At 35.3% G+C, this 20166-nt stretch overlaps 1 protein-coding gene across 5 annotated transcripts in view; it reads right to left on the minus strand.

Annotated features, from left to right (window-relative positions):
• The window catches only part of POLK (DNA polymerase kappa), a 34762-nt gene that overhangs the window by 12956 nt on the left and 1640 nt on the right, over positions 1-20166 (minus strand). For 2 of the 5 annotated variants that reach the window (XM_064735184.1, XM_064735182.1), the window contains exons 2-8: positions 16847-16974; positions 13093-13271; positions 10556-10675; positions 5413-5565; positions 4898-5029; positions 3073-3226; positions 722-937 (exon numbers count right to left, since the gene is read on the minus strand). In XM_064735184.1, coding sequence (XP_064591254.1) covers positions 722-937; positions 3073-3226; positions 4898-5029; positions 5413-5565; positions 10556-10675; positions 13093-13230 — 913 coding nt within the window. In that variant the 5' untranslated portion in view covers positions 13231-13271; positions 16847-16974. Of the gene's footprint in view, positions 1-721; positions 938-3072; positions 3227-4897; positions 5030-5412; positions 5566-10555; positions 10676-13092; positions 13272-13929; positions 14086-16846; positions 16975-20166 lie in introns of all 5 variants that reach the window. The other 3 variants (XM_064735185.1, XM_064735181.1, XM_064735183.1) reach the window with 2 other exon arrangements.

Here is a 20166-nt window from a genome sequence, read left to right on the forward strand (position 1 = left end):
GCTTCATAAAGCTCACCATTGCCTGATGCCTCACCGACCTGGTTCATACAGCAATTTGGATGGCATCCAAATGTGGCTAGAGACATACACTGGTTTTAGTCAATCAAAATAGCTGAGATTTAAAAGTGAGTTGTCTGAAGTCAAGACACAGAACTTGATTGATAAATATTAAAAAGCTATTAAAGAGTTCATTAACTTCAGCATATATGTACTTTTCTAGGACTAACATTTTAATGAATTTTGATATTTTTTTAAGCAAGGAACAGTGTGAAGGTAGAAACACAAAACAGCACACATCTGCTATTCAAACTAAAAGCAGTATAGAAATCAGTGAGAGATTTAACTATGACACACCGTCTGACAAAAACAATTTACATGATGCACTAGAAAAACCACCTGTGCTAAGATTAGCTCAAGTGTACTAGTCATTCTTCCTCACTGCTTATTCTTACCTCAAGTAGAAAGAAGAAAAAAGATGACATAACTGTTTTAATGATTAAAAAAAGAGCAAAAAAGAAAATAAACAGTAATGGTTCGGATATTCATGACATCTCTTGACATAATTGAAAGTCACATTCTTTGCAGACCTTCAAAGATCTTCATATTTTTGTTGCAGGAGACTGTGGCAAAGGTAGATTCTTAATTAATGCCCTCTGAGATGAAAATAGAAGACATAATGGAAATACAAAAATTAAGTTATTATTCCTATGTGTCTGAATACCTGCACTAGCAGTCAGTTGAGTTTTCTGCTCAATCCTAAAGCGAATTTCCTTCACAACTTCCTCTGCAGAAGTTCCAAAGACAACTGAGTTTTCCACTGATAGACCTCTTTGTTCATGTTCGTCATCCATCAGAGATGTGTTGTCTTCAAACAGCACTGGTGAAGAAGAGACTTCACCTTCGTTAAATTTGGCAGACATATTCACACAATCTTTATCTAAGTTAGACAGAAATACAAACAATTAATACGTCTGTATAGACTGATTTCCTTCTTCACTGGCTTCAGTGTTCATAAGCAGTTTTACTTCTTTCTATCTTTATTTAGAGAAAGCAACTGCATTGGTTTTTGTTTAAAGATTGGAGAGATGTAACTGCTTCATTTTTGCTATGATTTGAGCTTGGCTGAGATTGAAGGAATTGGCTAGTAGACTGGAAATAACTTCCAGAAAAGCAAAAGGTTTAATGGCCTGTTGCTGTAGCAAAACCACTGAGATTTTATAATTATTTTTGTTTTATATCAGGTTGGAGGCCATATGCTCTCTTCCACAGAATTTTTTTCAATATTCTCCAAATAATATTAGGGTTCTAGAATATCTAGTTCTAGAATGATCAGCCTGGTGAGCTTCTCATTTTCAACTGCAGTCATAGTAGAAAAGTAATGTCAGCAGTCCTTTATCTGACTCTACAAACATTACGATTACAGTTTCACCCTCTGAGCACTTGTTTGTCAGGAACAAGGATATCAGGCAAGTGTGAAGAAGCACATGCTACATATCAGTGACACTGATTTTGTAAAGACTATGACTAAGCAAAGTTTGTTGCTTTCTATTTTATCAACGCTTTTCCGTAGTAGTGTACACTTGATTATCCTTTTAATGACTATTAGAAATTTTGAATACAGGTAGTATAAATATTCCAGTTTGTGCATCATTCAATCATTCATATGACTACTTCTTTTTCATTATTCCCAAGTGGATATACATGTGAAATCCAGTAATATCTCAAACATTTCTAAAATCCTGCAGTGCTCCTGCTGCTTATTTCCAAAATTATCAAGCTGAATTGTAATGCAGACCTAAACCGCACCATTTGGTTTAGAAAATCTAGCACCACTTTTCAAACATTTTATTCTCATTAAAAGAAAAGAAATTCTCCAAGTCCAAATCATTAGCAGCATACATTTTATTCGCAGGTAAGCGGTAGAGAAAGGTAATCTGTAAACTAACTAAATTGGATGTAGAGAATATATGAGAGGGCAAATTATGGAAGGGCTGATGTATCTACACTTTCAGTGGGTGCAGCTCATCTGAAGTTTAAGGCTGGCAACTCCTGCTCCCCATCCCATGTAATGTGGTCAGCATGTCTTATGCCATTTCACAAGGCAAACAGCCATCCTCTGCTGCCCTGTTCACTCCGCTCCTTGCCCTCCTGCATATCCCGACACCCGGCCAGCCCAGTGCTGTTCATGACCCTGTTGCAGCACTGAGAAGCTGCAGCTCCCAGAGCAGCGTCTGCCTGCAGCCCCCCAGCCCTGCCTGCCTGCAGCCCCCCAGCCCTTCCTGCCTGCAGCCCCCAGCCCTGCCTGCAGCCCCCAGCCCTGCTTGCCTGCAGCCCCCAGCTCTGCCTGCAGCCCCCAGCCCTGCCTGCAGCCCCCAGCCCTGCCTGCCTGCAGCCCCCCAGCCCTGCCTGCAGCCCCCAGCCCTGCCTGCAGCCCCCAGCCCTGCTTGCCTGCAGCCCCCCAGCCCTGCCTGCAGCCCCCCAGCCCTGCCTGCAGCCCCCAGCCCTGCCTGCAGCCCCCAGCCCTGCCTGCCTGCAGCCCCCCAGCCCTGCCTGCAGCCCCCCAGCCCTGCCTGCAGCCCCCCAGCCCTGCTTGCCTGCAGCCCCAACGCTGTCTCTCTGTCACCTTTGACAGGTCCTGAGGAAGATCAGGGACCAGAGCTGTCACTGGACAGTGAGACCTGGGACATCCCAATGGCCAGGGACACCTCTGCCTTCATCTGCTTCCTCTGAGGATTGAGGGAGCGACTCATGTTCTTTTATATGATTTTTGAGTCCAGATTATGATTGTTATATTGATACAGCAAACTGTGTGCTATTTACCTGCTTCAAGTCCTACTGCATTATAAATTTTTTATTTTGCTACTTATAGATTGCACTATACTGATTCTGCTTGTAGAAGTCCTGTGCCATTTGAATGATAAATTCTGTACTGTTGCAATAAAGTAATCCTACTAAGAAAAATAAAGCTTAAATTCTAACTACAATTTAATGCTTTCACAGTTCTGCCTAAGATCTCTAAAAGAAACACTCTGTCTCAGTGGCAGGTGACCTCATGAAAAGTAAGTTGCTTACCTATTCCTGTAGTGCTTTCTGTATTAAAAAAGAACCTTCTTCTATCTTCAGGCCAGTTCAGCCTTTGCTCCAAGTGCTCTGTTATGTTCAGGTAGGCTTCATCTAGGCCCATAGGCATAAAATTGGGATCATATTCAGCCAGTATTTCTCTAACCTCGATAAACACATAGTAAAAGTTTAAAGCCGTGTTGCTCTAAGAGCAGATCTTGACACAAAATCAGGACATAAACAAATGTACTCTGAAACTTCCAGATGATCAATAAATACTAAAGATACTGACAATACAAATTATCTCTTGATATTGTAAAATTATGGCAATGCTTCTTCAAGAAGTGAGATATTAATATTAAGTGAGAACGAAACAGATTTTGAGCAGCGTATTTAACAGCAAAGGGCACTAAGGTATAAGGACCGCACAGCCACTAGGTTCACTGACACTACAGTAACTGACACTGCAGTAACCATCTGAATAAAACTCTGAGAGCCTGGAAACTCAGCAACATGAATAAACTGATGCAGTTTTCTGTGCTCAGTGCGTCAGATATCACATATACAAAGGTTAAAGAAACCCATCAGTAACAGTAATTGAACTGAAGTTACAGAAAATATTTCAGAGCAGTGGTTAATGCCCCAGGCAAAATCTGTTAGGAAACCCTTAGTTATAAGTCCATTTCTCTAGAAAGAAACATAATAAAATAAACAGTCAAAATAAAAGCTCTACCTTCTCTCCTCCCTCTTTTTTTTAAACCTGGGGGAAAATCTGACTGTGTTACGTTTTTTTCTATGTTTTTCCTATCAGTTTGAGTCAAGTCCTTAGGTATTACAACATTCGTCCACATGCACTTCATCCTTCAGAAACTGAATGGAGATAGGATTCTCTATGAACTTTGAAAGACAAAATGAAATAAATTTAAATATTTTCAATCCAAAACCCAAGGGAAAAATATAACTAAAAATCTGGACCAAGCCAAATCTCTAATATTTTAATACTTTACCCTATCAAACAAAAAATGAAATACACATTGTGAAATAAATATCATGAAATCCAAGATCCGTAAGTTCAAAACTACTGTGAAATATGGCATATTTATATATGCCTTTTTTATTTCTCTTTTTTTCAGAAGTGAAAAAAATAAACTAATATCTTACTTTATGTTTGTATATTTTTTGCTTCATAAAAATAAAGAAGGCCTGACACAATTTTTTTAAAGTCAGGAGACTTGTGTCATGCACTAATTTGATTTAAAATGTATAAAAGACCTCTTATCCTTTTTTTAAACAGGCTTTTATCTATCACAACTATTTCCTCTGGCACTAAGTAAAACTGCTTCCATTAAAGCAAAACATGATTTCTTTTTTCCATATTTCTTTTGCTCTATGTAGTCCCTTATTTAAAAAAAAAATCTATCTGCATTTATAAGTCACTAATGCTCTTTGTTTTTCTCTCCAGTAATTAGTATTCAAAAGTATGATTCCACATTACATGAAATTATCATTTCCATGTCTCCTGTGTACTTGCAACTTCCTACTTAACTAGATTACGTTCCATGATTTTAACTTTTAAGAAAAATACAACAAGAGATTTTCAAAACTTCAATCAGCAATGCTACTAACTTCAGTAGAATTGATAGATTGGGTAAGTGCAATGCTTTTTCATCTCCTTGTCCAAAAGCACCAATATTTTGTTAGACTTATGTTTAAAGCCGCATTACTGAAGAATTTAATATTTAAATTATCACTTTTCATACTATCTAGAGCTGATGTTATGGACACATTTTAAAAACAAGTACACTCACTTTTGGTTAGAGACCACTTTCAGACTTACCTCTTTACTCACTTTGCCATATTTTTCAAAGTTTAGTGGTACTATAGTTAGATGGGGACATAGCCTTTTAGCAATAAATCCAGGCATGGCTGCACGTACCCCAAATCTCCGAGCATGGTAATTTGAGGTGGACTTAAGAGAGATTAAGTAAGTTTAGTGTTCAGTAATCAAACTTTTCTTTAAGTTTAAAATTAAATAGTTCTAAATAACAATAAAAGTTCTAATCACATATCCATACAGAAAAGACTGAAAAAGCCAAGAGTTTATACACATTTTCACTCCCCCTCCTCCTGCCTTTCAATCTGCTTACATACTTTAAATTTTAATAAGTACACATTTCACTGAAAAATCCAGCTTACATGGTCAAGTCTAAGAATTACTGTTTCCTTTATTATTTTTAGGTTTTCCACACTTCATATAATACAGTGTAATTTTATTTCTGCTATTGTTTTAGGGTTTATTAGGCTTAGGATTCATGCAGTTGGTTTCTGTATTAGTTTAACATTCAGCCTTACCAACATACTCATTGATCCCACTGCTATAGGTTTTTCCTTCAGCTCTGGATTGTCTCGCATTTCCACAGCTGCATAGAAGGCATCCATGTCAATATGTACAATTGTACTGCTAAGGTTACGGTTCTGTTCCAGTTCTATCACAAGTTTGTCCACCTGAACAGAATAAATCAGTAACTGAAATACTACTAACCTGGCAGAAGTGCAACAGTATAGATTATCTTAAAACTCAGATGAATCTTGCCTATAGCTAGAGAAAAAAACCTCAACAAATCCAATCCCCACCAAACCAGTACCAACTAAAAAAAAAAACCAATTAAGCTTTGGAGGAAACTTGCTCTCAGAGAGAATGCTGCTGCAGCAATTGGTCCAAAAAAAGACCCCAAAACCCAGTGGAAAAAAACCACAGCTGTTGTGGTTTAGCCCCAGCTGGCAACAGAGCTCCTGCAGCCACTCAATCCCCCATGGTGGAAAAGTCAGAAGAATAAAAATGAAAAAACCCAGGGGTTGAAATAAAGACAATTTATCACAGAAGGCAAAAGCTGTGCATGCAAGCAAACTAAAATAAGGAATTAATTCACTGCTTTCCATGGGCAGGCAGGTGTTCAGCCATTTCCAGGAAAAACAGCTTAATCATATGTAGGAGTTACTTGGACAGACAAATGCCACAGCTGCAAAGTCTTCAACTTTTGTCACAGGAACCATATAAGGCTCGATTGCTGAGAAAAGTGCAATCAGAATAGCCTATACACAAGTGTGTTCACTCCAAATGTTAAAGATGTATGTCTATGTGAGCAGTATGGCTTCATCAGCTCCATGGTGTTATGACACAGATTTCTCTACAAAGAACTTTGATTGTGCTTAAATTGCTTGTGTTTTTACCAAAAGTCATGCAGATCATTTGTTCCAGAAATACTGTTGACCTATGAATGAGGTGTGAACCATGCTGTCATGAAAAACTGCTAAATATTTAACATGGGATTTTTATGATGATCATGGTGGCAGCAGAATCACACATCATTCTAGAAGTAAGAGAAAATACAAGAAAAAAGCCAAAAGAATGTGCTATCAAAATAAGATTACCTAACCATAGGTTGACTAGGCAACCTCAATCTACACAACAAAAGGCTACTACTGCTAGTAAGAAGCCCCGATAGGCTTCACAACAAGGTAACACAGCAAGAAATGGAATTAGCAAAAAGGAACCAAAGTTTCACTTTCCTTGCAGGCACAAGGCCACACACACTCTCCTGACATCAGGGTACCAGTACAGAAATGTCTCTGGACTGACTAATTCATTTATGGCCCTGGAGACGAATGTTTACATGCAATTTGCATGGTTCTTCTCTCTTATACTTCCCTCAACAGAACTGCTTAATAAAAAAACATAAAAACCTTATCCACGAGAACCATCTTTGAGCTCAAAACACTTGAACCAAGGCAAGAGAGGTTGGAATGTTTTATTTAAATTGCTGATTAATGATTTATAAAGTCTTTTCTTTGTTTTTCTCCAAGTTGCTATGAGGGATGAAATGCTAGACCAGAGCCTTAAACTAGGCTACTCAATAGAGAAGAGCACATAATGTTCTCTGAGGCTGAGAAAACTAGTTCAGACAATTAAAAGCACAAGGGGGAAGACATTCAAAGAAAAAAAAAAAACAAACAAACAAAAAACAAACACAAAAGTGGGGTATTTACATTATTTCCACTAAATTACTAATTCAAAAGGATTAATGTCACAATTCAACAAAAGCATCCTTATTTTAAATTCTGCTTTACAGATAATTTTTAGGTTGCTCTCAAATTCAAATAGTTTAATTAGATAGTATCAAGTGCTGCTCTAGTAGCATAACTTCTGCATTTCAAATTTATCACATTTATAACAAACTTCTGTTTTGCCTTTTCTCCCTAAATATATTGCTAACATCATACTTACTGGTTAGCTAACATATACATCTAAATAATGAAGCAAAATCACATTAAACCAATAAGAAATACAAAAAGATTACTCTTCAGTGAAAGAAACAGATACAAGTAATATGCCTAAACCAAACACAACCAGATCTACTCAGAGAATTCTTGGCACATAAAAAATCTCTCTTTAAAATCTGTGGAGTAATTCCTCACATGCAAGCCAGGCTGACAAGTTTTTAAAAGCTGCTTTCAATAAACCTTTGTCAATAGAGATACTTTTTAATATATATTTCCAAGCTAGATTTAAAAAAAACAAACTAAACCATAAACAATCAAAAACTACAAATTATAATTAGAAGTTTAATTTTCCTTATAAACACTTTTAGACAATTTGAAGAGTTGTTCTTTTTTTCTTATCCCACAGTAGAATATGTAAGTTTTCAAAGCAAGACAGAAAAAGTCAATAAAAGCAAGACTCTGGTAACTATTTACAGAATAAACATCCGAGATAAATCCAACATGGATGAATAAAAACAGCAAACATCAGTACAGCAGTTTCCAACTCTGGTAGCAGCTGCACACTTTTTAATTTATTACAAATTACTGCTGAACCTCAAGGAGTTCCACACATTCTAATGGCAAAAACAACATTAGAATTGTGTTGCAGAATCTACATTTTATTCATATTACTATTGCCACCATGTAAGCAGGATTTTGTCCAAAAGTCCAGTACGTGGAGACATTTTCGTTTTACAGGACTTAAATCAACTGCAGCTTAGGAAACCATACCTGAGCCTCTAACCATCCTACAAACAAGACTTCATTTGAAGATGAGAACATGCTGTGTTCATAGAGGTAGATATACAGATACCTTTCTAATTCCAGAATACTTCCCACTTAAAATTTTAGCAGAACGTAGTACTAAAAAGAAGAGTTAAAAACTCCTATCAGAACGCAGTACTAAAAGGAAAAGCTAAAAAACTCAATAGATAAGAACAATAGAGAAAATAATAAGAACTGACTATATCCATAACTGAATGGAGATGATTAAACAACACACAACAATCATTAAGAAAACCAAACAAGACAAAGATTTGCAAAGCAAAAGGTGGAGGCCTGGGGAGATGTGGCTGGCAGGTAAGAAACAGAAAAAGGGCAAGGTATTTAGAATATCAAATAGACAGAGAGAAGACTGGCTTCAAGTTCACAAATTTCAAAGAGGACTCTGGGGCAATTTCAATGAGGAATCTGGAACTGTTTTGTAAAGAGGACTGATAGTGATCTGACTGTGGATGTGGGACAAGAAAGAAAAATTCAGGATATGACAAATAAAAAGAAAGCAAAGGAGAGAGCAAAATGGTCAGAATTTGTGCCGGGAGAATGAGGGCAATAATAATCATATACCAGAGTTTATGTGCATAGAGAGAACAGAACAAAAATCCAATGTTTCAAGATGTTTCTACAGCAGCAAAGATCTAAAATTAGCCAGCAAAAAAGTGTGCCTATTATACTCCTCTAATGACATTTCTCATGTAGTATGACAGCTGACTTTGCAATTTATCTATTGGAAATAAAGATGTCTGCTATTTCAGCAAGCAGCATAAAGACTTAAAGCATGGAATTTGAAACTCAGGTCCCAGTAAAATGCATACAAGAGAATTTATCTTCTTAAGTTTCTTTTTTCCTCTATAGAAACCAGTTTTCATAAGAAACATTAAAAGAACATAAAATTATATTGTAATATCAATGAATCAATTTCTGAAAAAGACAACATGAAGATAGACAAAGCAATTGAAATTTTTTTGTTTCCACACAGTGCACTACACTACTATATTCTTTCATTACACAACTATATAATAACATTATTTATAAAATTTGTGTTATTAATGTATTCCATTCTATAAGACACACTATTGTTGGTAAAATAAATAGTTCTCTGGTGAAGGTAGGATAGAAACAGAAGCATTTTTTCTGTAATTATATTACTTAAAAGCTACCTTAGTTAACTCATAAAAACCTGGACAAGCAGAGTCATAATTAATCTATGTTGAAGATTCACTAAAAACAATTGTGACATACAGGCTTTCAACAAACTTTTCAGAGGCACTCAGAATGGCGAACTTTTCTTGGAACAAATTTGAAACACTGGCATCTAAAGTATGGAAGTGATCTGCAAACCTGAATTGAACCAAAATAGTTGTGCACCAAAAAGACCTCAACCTCTAATCCTCAAAATGGCACTGAAAATTAAAGGATGTGTTTAATCTTCAAGCGTTTCAGCTCTTCATCTACAAACAAAAAAAATATCAGTCTACTTTGCTGGAATATTGCAAGAATTAAGAATTGACAGTATGTGGTGTACAAAATAAAAAACTCTATTAGAAAATCAGTAATTCTGCATTCAAAACTGGATTTAGACTAGAGTTCAACAAATAAAGCTTGGGGCCACCCATCAAACATTAAGGACAACAGTAAATATTGAATAATTTGCCCCTCAGTGAACATTATCTGCTATGCACAGTGAATAAAACAGGAATCCTGTCAAGGAAAACGAGCAAGCAATCATTTAAAGACTGAATCACAGCACAAAAGAAAATGGAAAGGAATTCAGCTCCTACAAACAATTTTAACTCTGTTGTGCCTACTAATGTATAGTGTACAACCTTTCTTTTAACATTACATACACTGTAATACTTTGGAGACTACTATCTACCTTTAGCATTTTAAAAGAAAAATAGCCTCTTCATCTGTCTAGTTCAGGACGCATGCATTTCTTGTGACTGCTTGTCATGATGATTTTCATTAATTGGTTTAAAAAAAGCATATTATTGACAACTCTGATCTTTCTCATTCCATTGCAGGCCACTGAACACAAATATATGTAAATTCTAAACACAATAGTGATATGATACTTATCAACAAAGCATTTAACAAACCTTTACACAAATCATAATGAAAGAACTTCAAACTCATCAGACTTGGAAACATAGGAATTAATTTGTTTCATTTCACTCATTTAGAGAACATTTCAAAGTAATTTTACAAACTATTCTTCTAGCAAGTTAATATTAAGATGACACCAGCAAAATATTGTGCACTTTTCCTTGCAGGTCTAACATCAAATGGTAGTTTAACATCGTGCCTGTTGGCAGAATTTAATGCAATAAATCAGAACACACCAAAATGTTTATGATTCAACATTGACCCCACTAAGTCATTAGACGATTAGTACCTGCATCTGTGCTTTCAAGAGCTGTTGGGCTGTAATTTTCTCTTTTAGCTGCATCATTTTTTCAATTCGTTGGTTAACTTGTTGATCTTTCTTAAGTTCATTTTCATAAAACTTAGAACCCTGAAAGAAAAAAAATCACAAAAACACTATGTTTTTCTTTTTTGTCTTTACCTTGTATTTAAGCAACCATATTTGATCTTTAAATAAAGAAAACATAAAACACAGAGATGGTTTCTAATGCCTGCTTTGGATTTTCATATAAAAATACACAAAAAAGCCCACTGGTTCTTTACATCTCTTCAAATGACACACATATATTTCTCCTGCTCCAAGGAGTTTAAGGAGTTATTAAGAGAACTTTGTATGTTTATTTAGTCTAACACCTGGCAATAAAAATTTTGAAAGAATAGATAAAAATCAAACTATTCTTTGCAATATCTCCAAGGTATGGAGTACAAAACTCTAATAAAAATTTATTTTAGCATTTTTTTCAGACTTCCACATAGCTTAAGAAATATGGAAATATATAATGCCATTGTATAAGTCAAATTCACTTGTAATGTTGAGTATTTTGTTGGCCATTCAATCTTGAAGGACACTGCAGAATTACAAGCTATTTGGAAGAGGATGATGAAAACCAAATGAGTATAAAATGTCCTATTGCTCTCATATATGTAATTGTTCCTTCAAAAAAAAGGCATGAATACAAGCAGATGTAAAAAAAGAAAATAATCATGTACAGAATGTGTAATGTGACTTTCCCTCCTGATTCAGAACAAAGAAAGGAGGGCATATAATGAAGTAGAAAAGATAAAAATTCAAAAGTAGGAAATAAAATGTTTTTCTTGCAACATGTCTTAGCTTACAGCTTACACTTATATATAAGTGAAATAATATTTGCAAGAAAAGACTTATTTTGAACTTCTTGGTAAAACCTGCAAAAATGAACACATCTTTAGGTCAAAGTGTCTAACCACCAAACTGTCACTGATACCAAGGATTCAGCCATAGACAAGTCAGATTCAAGCATTTATATAAAAAGCAAAAATATCCACTTTCATAATAACTATAAAAAATATGATGGCAGAGCTGCAATATATCACGTTTCATTAGTAGAAATATCTAATTTAAAAAAATTAGGGTGTGTTTTCTTTGAATATCAGATATGCCCTTTTATCTTTTCTCACCTATGCTATCAAATATGACTTGCTGAGACCCACTGAAAGAAATGAGTACTCAAATGTAGGTGTGGAAAGTAACACAATTCTTGAGATCCTAAGTAAGTTTTAATTTTTTTTTCCATTTATTGCAGTATTTCCCAGTTGAAATGCCATAAACCTTGCAGTACAGCTGCGGGTAGTGTCTGTAGGTGTCATTTTAAAGATTATAGAAAAGCTTAAGGAAAATAATCAATGCTTCTTTTTGGATTTTTTGATGTGTATCTGGCAATTATAAACTCTTGCACTTTTTTGATAGCAATATATTCAAGTAGTTAGATGTCTGTATGTCAGCTTTGAAAGCTTATTTTACAGTTCATTCTCTTTCATACCAGGAAATGAAACAGTAATAGCTGTAGCAAAATATTTTATGTAAATATCATTATCTGGGATATGTCTGACAAAGCACTGCTTTCAAGAGAGAGTGAACACAATATAAAGAAGAAACAACTTATCAATAAAAAGTCTGATAGCCTATAAAGTATCATCAATGTGAAACTGCAAGCAAAAAAAGGAAAAAGCTTGCTACATAAGAACTGTTTGCAGCATGTTTTCACTCTCTCTCCTCCTTTCTCCCTCTGCCCCACCACTGCAGATCACTACAGAGCAATATTAGTCAACACGGAATGCATGAGGAAAACGTCAAAGCACATAATCTTGGGCCATGATGACACCAAATAAAATACCCACTTGTGGAAGGAAAAGTAAGAAAACCCTGACTTTCTCAGATAAAGTGTTACCCCTATACTGTTCTATTGCAACTCTCCAATAACAACCAGGATGACAAGTATTTCAATGGCTTGAAGAGTTGTGAGGGCCTCTGTGATCTTTAGTATAAAGCTGTACACTACTGGCCACTTCTCTTGAGTGCTGAGAAGACAGTCACAAGGACAGGCAGTAAAAACTTGATTACATCAAATTCATCACTTACAGGAAGGTGACCAAAAGAAGTAAATCTGCTTGGCTGACTGATTAATGATGGGGTGGACAAAAGTAACGGAAAGGCGGAGAAAAAGAGGAAGCTGCAGCCTCCACCATTACCTCTGGCAAATGCTGTAGTATTTATGTACTGCTTTGGACAAAAAAGGAGCACTTAAGCATATACTCAGTTATCATCCTTCATGTCCTTGTCGATGAATACAACAATACTCTAAAGTACACTAAACTATGGCCCTTCTCCTTCCTCCCCACATATAAATTTCTTCCAAGAAGATACTATCCATATACACACGTGAGGGATACAACTTGGGGAAGGGAGCGGGAGGGTTTTCAAATACTGGACCACAAAAAAAGCATTAGGAAATAAGTAATCAAACCAACCTTGGTAGCTTCCATGATGATTTTATTGATTTTCTCCTTATCCAAACCCTGCATTCCAGCTTTGTTATCATTAAGACCCATTCTAAGTAGAAGTCCGTCATTGCAAGAGCTGTTAGAAACTTTTTTCATGTTGTCCATTGTATTTCTTGAAAACAAGTACCTGTTTTACGACTTAATATCTGAAAAAAAAGTAATAAAATATTTATGTTTCAACTGAACAATAATTAGATTTCGTCATTAGTTTTATTTATCGTAAATATGAAGACTTATATTCCTACAAAGTAGCTGAACTGCCACACAGACCACATCAAACTACATAAAACTCTATCAGTGTTTGGATACAGTAAGACTCTTTTCTTATTAAATTAAAACCATTTTCCATTAAAACCTCCCTTACAGAAATAAGCATAGAGCAGCCTCAAGTAAAGGCTAGTACTTTAGAGGAAGTGGATTATATACTTTTATATGAATGGACATTCACTATACCTTACATATGAACATGACATTTATACCTGTGCATTATCCTGTCAGATGAAACATTACCACCTTAAACACAAAATACTGCCCCCTATTACATTAAAGAAAAAAAAATTACAATATCTTTAAATTGAAGAAAACCACCCCTCATTTGGTCATCATCCCTGCTTGAGTCAACCTGTAGAATCCTTTCCAGTAATTTCTAGCTCAAATTCAGGACCTTGTTTGTGTCAAAACACATATTTTAAAAACAGATGGCTTCAATTAAAAGTTTTGAATAAAACCCTAATTCAGGATAAAATTTGTACTTTTTTTTGCCATTAATGTGTTGTGTCACGGTATCCAACTAGTGGAACTTACCAAGCCCTTATTACTCAACTACAGTCATCTGTAATTTCTTATACATGCAGATACTTCTGGTATGTCAACTTCTGACGTCTTCCTTTGTTCTTTATGAAAGTAAATTGTTGAATCCTCAATAGGCTCTTATTATATGGTGAGCTGCTTAGTTATTAACTGATCTCAAAAAAATAAAGAAAGCAAATTTCATCTTCTGTACCATGAAGCAATGGTCTTATTTCGTCAAATTCAAACAGGCAGACTCACAGAATAGTTTAAGTTGGAAAGAACCTTTTAAAAGTCACTAACTCCAACCAAGGGACATCTTCAACTGCATCAGGTTGTTCAGAGCCCTGTCCAACCTGCTATCAGATGTTTCCAGCAATGGGGCATCCACCACTTCTCTGGCAACCTGTGCCAGTGTCTCACCACTCTCACTGTAAAAACACATCCGATCTATACCAATCCTCCTCAGTAAAACCATTACCCCTTGTAATACTGCAAGAGGCCCTGTCAAAAAGTCCAAGTGTGATAAGGCTGTAAATTATTTAACATGTATTCATTACTGAAAAAGCATACAGAAACCATTTCTTCCTATCCCAAGTCACTGACTCATAAACCACTCCAGTTTTACTGTCATGCAGAATGGACATTCAACCGTCAACTTTACACTGCTGCCTATGACAGGAACCCTCGCTATTTGGAGAAGCCCCACCCTTTTAGGCAAATACACCAGTTTTCTTAATCACAAAATACACAAATCTAAGAGTGTCATTTTTCCTTTAAATGCTCCTTTCCCGTGCCAGGACTTAAGTGGGCCTCATTAGCAACCAAAAACAAGAAGGTCATTATGTGGTTTTGCATTTAGATGTGAATTTCTTTACTAAAGAACCACATGAATAACTTCTAAAAAATAATGATGGCAACATTCATATTTTCCTGAGGTCCTTCTGCTGAAACATACTAGCCAACTAAAGACAAGATATTAAAGAAACCCATGTTTACAAAAAATGTTCTGTCAAAAATATCTGAATTTCAATGATATGCTATTAATTCACATTACTGTTTATAGTGTCTGATGAAAAATGCAGGATCAGTTACATAATGCTGTGTTTATATACAGTGCATTGTATTACAAAGAACTTAAATCGATGTAGAGATCAGGACCCTGCTCTTAATCCTTTAGTTGCAGTTGAGCTTCTGGGAATAGGAGTGGCTTCACAGCTTGTATATTTATCAAATAAAAGACTACAACGCTGAACATTTTCAAAGATTTTTTCAGCTGCAGTAGGACAATCTCTTACAGTTAACATACACATTTATCAGAACAGGTTTGCCAGACTTCAAATAAAGCAAAAAGCACTGCATCCCAAACAACATTCCAAATTTCATCTCATGCTTATAAGCACCCCTGTATAAACTAGCTCCCAGTAATTCCACTGTTACTGGCAATCTCTGGTAAGTAATGAGCAACATTTCCAAGGAATATTTTCATCAAAGTAAATATCCCTTCACTATTCTCCCTGCTTCTTTTATCATCCTTGCCTTCAAGAAACAGGAATGAACACAAGATTGCTTCTCAAAATGTTTTTAGCTGTTCCTTATTCCTAAAAGTGTCTTTCTCCCTAACATGTACAAATCTTTCCCCTTCCTCATTCAGAGCACTCTTAAAAGGTTCCGTTTATAGCTGAGGCTTTAAAAACTAATTTATGTTAGTCAAAAGAAAGTCTTCTCTATCTCATTGTTACACATCTAACAATAAAAAAAAATTACCATGATAATCACAGTGATGGAAAAAATAATTGTCATTATAAAGTTTCATAAATGGTGATCACCTGGTATATTTCATCTTTTCAGCTTATTGTGTGGAACAAAATATATTGCTAGACTCAGATAAGAAAAAGTATAAATATCAAATAATATCTTAGCAGAAATTAAGAAGAAAATATGTATCTGAGGACATGACATTTGATGTCCACCAGAGCTTACAGGTGTACAGAAAGGAAAACATGAATAACAGGTGATACAATTTCCACCTGCTTAATATGAAGAGAACCTGAACATTACCTTGGTTTCAAATTAACAGGTCTGAAAAAAAAATCCATAAAATATTTAACACACTGAAATTAATCACAATGGCTACAATAAGACAACTGATACAGAACTGTCAGATAAAATCAGTGCTCATTTGCCACAGGTGAAAATGAAAAAAATCAAATGTAACAGAGAAGCAGCAGAGTTTTAAACTGCAAAATGTGAACAATGTCAATGGAGAAACGTTGTAACTGTTTCAATTAGGATAGAGAAAACACTGAGCTAGTGGTGACAATTTTTTCACTAAAAATATTTGGAAAAAGTGGGTAAGGGACTAGAATCTAACGAAACAGTCTACACAGAGTGACATACTTTTGGCATGCTGTTACCTCAAGAAGCTGTTGCAAGACAAAGCTGCTTCCTCTCATACAAAAGATGACATCGCCCTCAGTTTCACAGTGAGCAAGTAGTGTGTGAAACCAGAGGAATCTGTGAAGGCAGTCTTTAGCAATGTAGCAAAAACCCTATTATTCCTGTGACTGAGGAATTAGGGGAAGCAGGAAAATCATATGTAAGTGGAAAGAGATAACTTTCCAGTTGCTAGGGAAGGATTTCTAAATGTAAAGACTTTGGCAGTGAGTGTCAACGGTTAATGTAAAGCAAACCAACAAACAAGAAAAAACATTGAGAAGAACCACAAAATACCATTACTATGGTGCAGAAAGTTCCATGAGTAAGCTGGCATGCCTACAAGTGGGAAAAGATCACTAATTAAACTGTAATCAAGCTCTTCTAGCATCAGGCACAGAAACTAAACTATTAAGACAGGGTTATATAGTATTTGAAAGTGTCAAGAGAAACAGCAATAAAATTAGAGCAACAATTTAATTTCAAGTGCCTTTACCTTCATTCAGAGATAGCACTTTTTTAGCAGTTGATTGAACCAACCTAAAGGAAATTACTTGTATTTGATCCTGTGCAACTCTTCCAGCTTGTCTTCCTTAAAATCTTCCAATTCCAGCAACATAAACGCTGTATACAGTATGAAAAGTTAAATGCCTTTAAATTACAGTTTCCATGTAATAAAATAATGCAAAATATACATTTTGCATATAAATATAAACAATGCAAAGTATACATTTATAATAGTCTTATATTTGTATATAAGAATATTCAGTTCAGTAGGCGTAGTGCTATTATGTACATTATTAACATTTTCAAAATATGTTAACAGTTCATCTTTTGTTGACCATGTTAACAACATGGGAAGAACTATTAAGGCTGGAAAATGACACCAGTATGGAAAAGCTTGAAAAATAATTTATTTGCATACTGAGTTATTGCTCAGTGCATGTAAGTTGTGTACCTGTCCTTTTAAATAACATCAATTCTGATATGTTTGCTATTGCATATTCTCATGACAATGTGAGCTGCAAAGAAGTTACTAGGAGACACAATTGTCAACTGAGCCCAGAGCTCAAAACCTGAACAAAAGAATCAAAACATATAGCACAGACATAAAGGACTGTCTTTTACACCCTAATTATCCTAAGTAAGTCTCCATGTTATGCAAAAAGAATTGAATAAATGTTGCAAATAGCAACACAAATATTAGAGACTCTTTCCCAAATTATCTTTTAATTATTATCCTCAGGATGCCTAAAACAAGCATCTAAATTAAATATTTTTCTTAATTTCTGTAAAACTCATAAAACCCGCCAAAAACATTGCATCAAGATCTGATACATCATTTACTGTAGCAAGAGCCCAATAAACTTCCTATTTTCTCTCAATTTATATATTTCAGAGATTCCTTTACTTAAAGGCATGTTCAGGAAAGCATATCAGACTGTCCTTCTAACTATCTGCTCAACCCCTATTAGCCACAGGGGGTTTGATTTTTACTAGAGGCTTGGCTTCCTGAAAAACTCCTGCCAGTTCTAATCCTGTAATGATTTACAAGAAAAAACCTGGCAGGAGGAAGTGCACAAGAATGTTGTCATTTAATACATATACATTAACATACATGGTGTTAACCACATAGATTCCCAGCTAGTCTGCTCAAAACTACTGTTTCACTATTCTCTTGCTCTCAAAATATAAAACAAACAAGTTCTTTAGAAAAAGGAATCTTTCAATAAAGATGTAGTATCTTTACAAATGTAATAAGCCAGAGCACATGATAAATTAATACTGAAGACAAAACTGGGCCAAATTCATGGAAGTGAAAATTCCAAGTGCTCAAGCTGACACATATGAAATGAGAGAACTTTTAAAGCAGCAGATGACTCAGCATTTTACAAAAAGATAAATCCCATACAAGCACCTGGAATTAGTCCTGAAAAAACAAGGTTCTGTATACTCACTGACTTTTAGATGTAACAAATTACAGGCAAATCCACCTTTTTAAACATTAAATAATTTATACTTAAAGTAAACAGTTAATAGACACTGCTTCTGACAATATTAAAAAATAAATGTCAAAATATTTTATGCCATTCACCAAACTGTCTGAATATTTCCTTGCTTATGTGAAGAGTAACCCAAGTAAAAGAAGTGGAATACTAACCGCCTATCAATTTTCTGTAGGCAAGATGCAAAGCAATTCTGTTCTAAATTCTGCTTTCAGTTTCTCTGTCAAAAGAAACCTTTCAGTTTCTCTGTCAAAAAAATACTCATGTCTTTAGAACATGTACGTTTATTTGAAGAGTAAAGAACCATGGTATCTTCTGCCTGTACCCAGTATTTTAAATGACCTTTTCAATTCAAAGATTTATCTCAAGTCTTAAACTAAGTTTTCCTTGCACTTCTAGATTACTGAAAACAAAGGCTTTAGTAGTTTAATCCATAAAGAAAATAATGAAGGAACTGAACACTCATCAGTAAAAGCCACACCAGAGGTAGTGTAGTTATCTGCAACCTGGCTTCTACAGACATATTTAGTGCCAACAGATTCATATACCTTTCTTTTTTTACTTTTTTAACTTAGAAATAAAAGCCTAATACAGTGATTCACAGAGAGCAAAGCTGGTTTAGAATAAAGCATCTGAATCATTAGTATTTGTGAGTCTATGCTATTAGGCAATACACTGTGGCATAACAAAGTTCCTTTAAGGATCCTCCTAAGAAAAACAGTCTTAAATTTCAGAACGAACAGAATGCTAAGCATGAACACACAAGAAAGTGGTGAGGATTCTGTTTTAAAAACATAAAATTAACACCCTAAAATAGAAGTTATGGGAGTGGAAAAAAGATACATAAAAAGGGAGAAGAAAAAAATAGGTATTCATGAAGTTACCCACTTGACAGTGCTCATTATGACTGACATTCCAAGCAGCAAAACACAGCGCTCCCGATTTTGGTACTACAAGTAGCATACACAACATTGATACAGAACACTATCTGTCACGCTGTTCTAATAAAGGTGAGGTTTTTACATTTAATACAGCAATTTGCAAACTTCTAGAAGGGGTACAGACTGAGTACAGGGACACTTGCTATGAAAGAACAAACACAGCAATAAATCACAAAATAACGGTTCAGTGAAAAAGGTATAGAAGAAGCTAAAGAGGAGAAAGTGCATCTGGATACCAGTATGATTTTCTACATGTTCTATGCTTTGGTTTGTATCCTAGATTGGTCTTGGCACAGGCAAACCTGATTCTTTTATAATAATACATAACGGGAAGACTGATTTTCCAGAGCACACCTGCTAAACTACAATTGTTAATGTAATGCCCTCCAAGGGATCAAACTACTGTAGTCTGAAAAAAAACACCTCTCAAAACGTATGTAAGAACTTCAATTCCTCAGCACTAAACCAGTCCTTTGCAAATCTACTCCCACTGCACCCCATGGCTGCTGAAAAGGGTATGGCCTTATCTCATTAAGAGTGACAGACAATATGTTATGCTTCTAAAAAACGGTCAGAACATTGGAAAGAAAGGGTAGTTTACATAAGGTATTCACAATTGCAATACAGCTTTTGGAAGAAGATAAACTGGTGACACTGTGTTGAAAAACAAGATACATTGGAAGCACGTGGCAGATGTTAACAAAAATCTATTATCTAGCATAGCCAATGCATTATATGAAAAGCTGAAAATGCAAACCTTTAAGCATTCAATACTTTTTCACTTAAAGTTTGTAAAATGCTAGCCACAATTAATCAATAAAACAAATATTCTCTCTAAAAAGGATGGGTATGTTTGTCAAACGACCTGA

Source organism: Zonotrichia leucophrys, chromosome Z (genome assembly GCF_028769735.1).
Source record: "Zonotrichia leucophrys gambelii isolate GWCS_2022_RI chromosome Z, RI_Zleu_2.0, whole genome shotgun sequence".
Lineage (NCBI taxonomy): Eukaryota > Metazoa > Chordata > Aves > Passeriformes > Passerellidae > Zonotrichia > Zonotrichia leucophrys.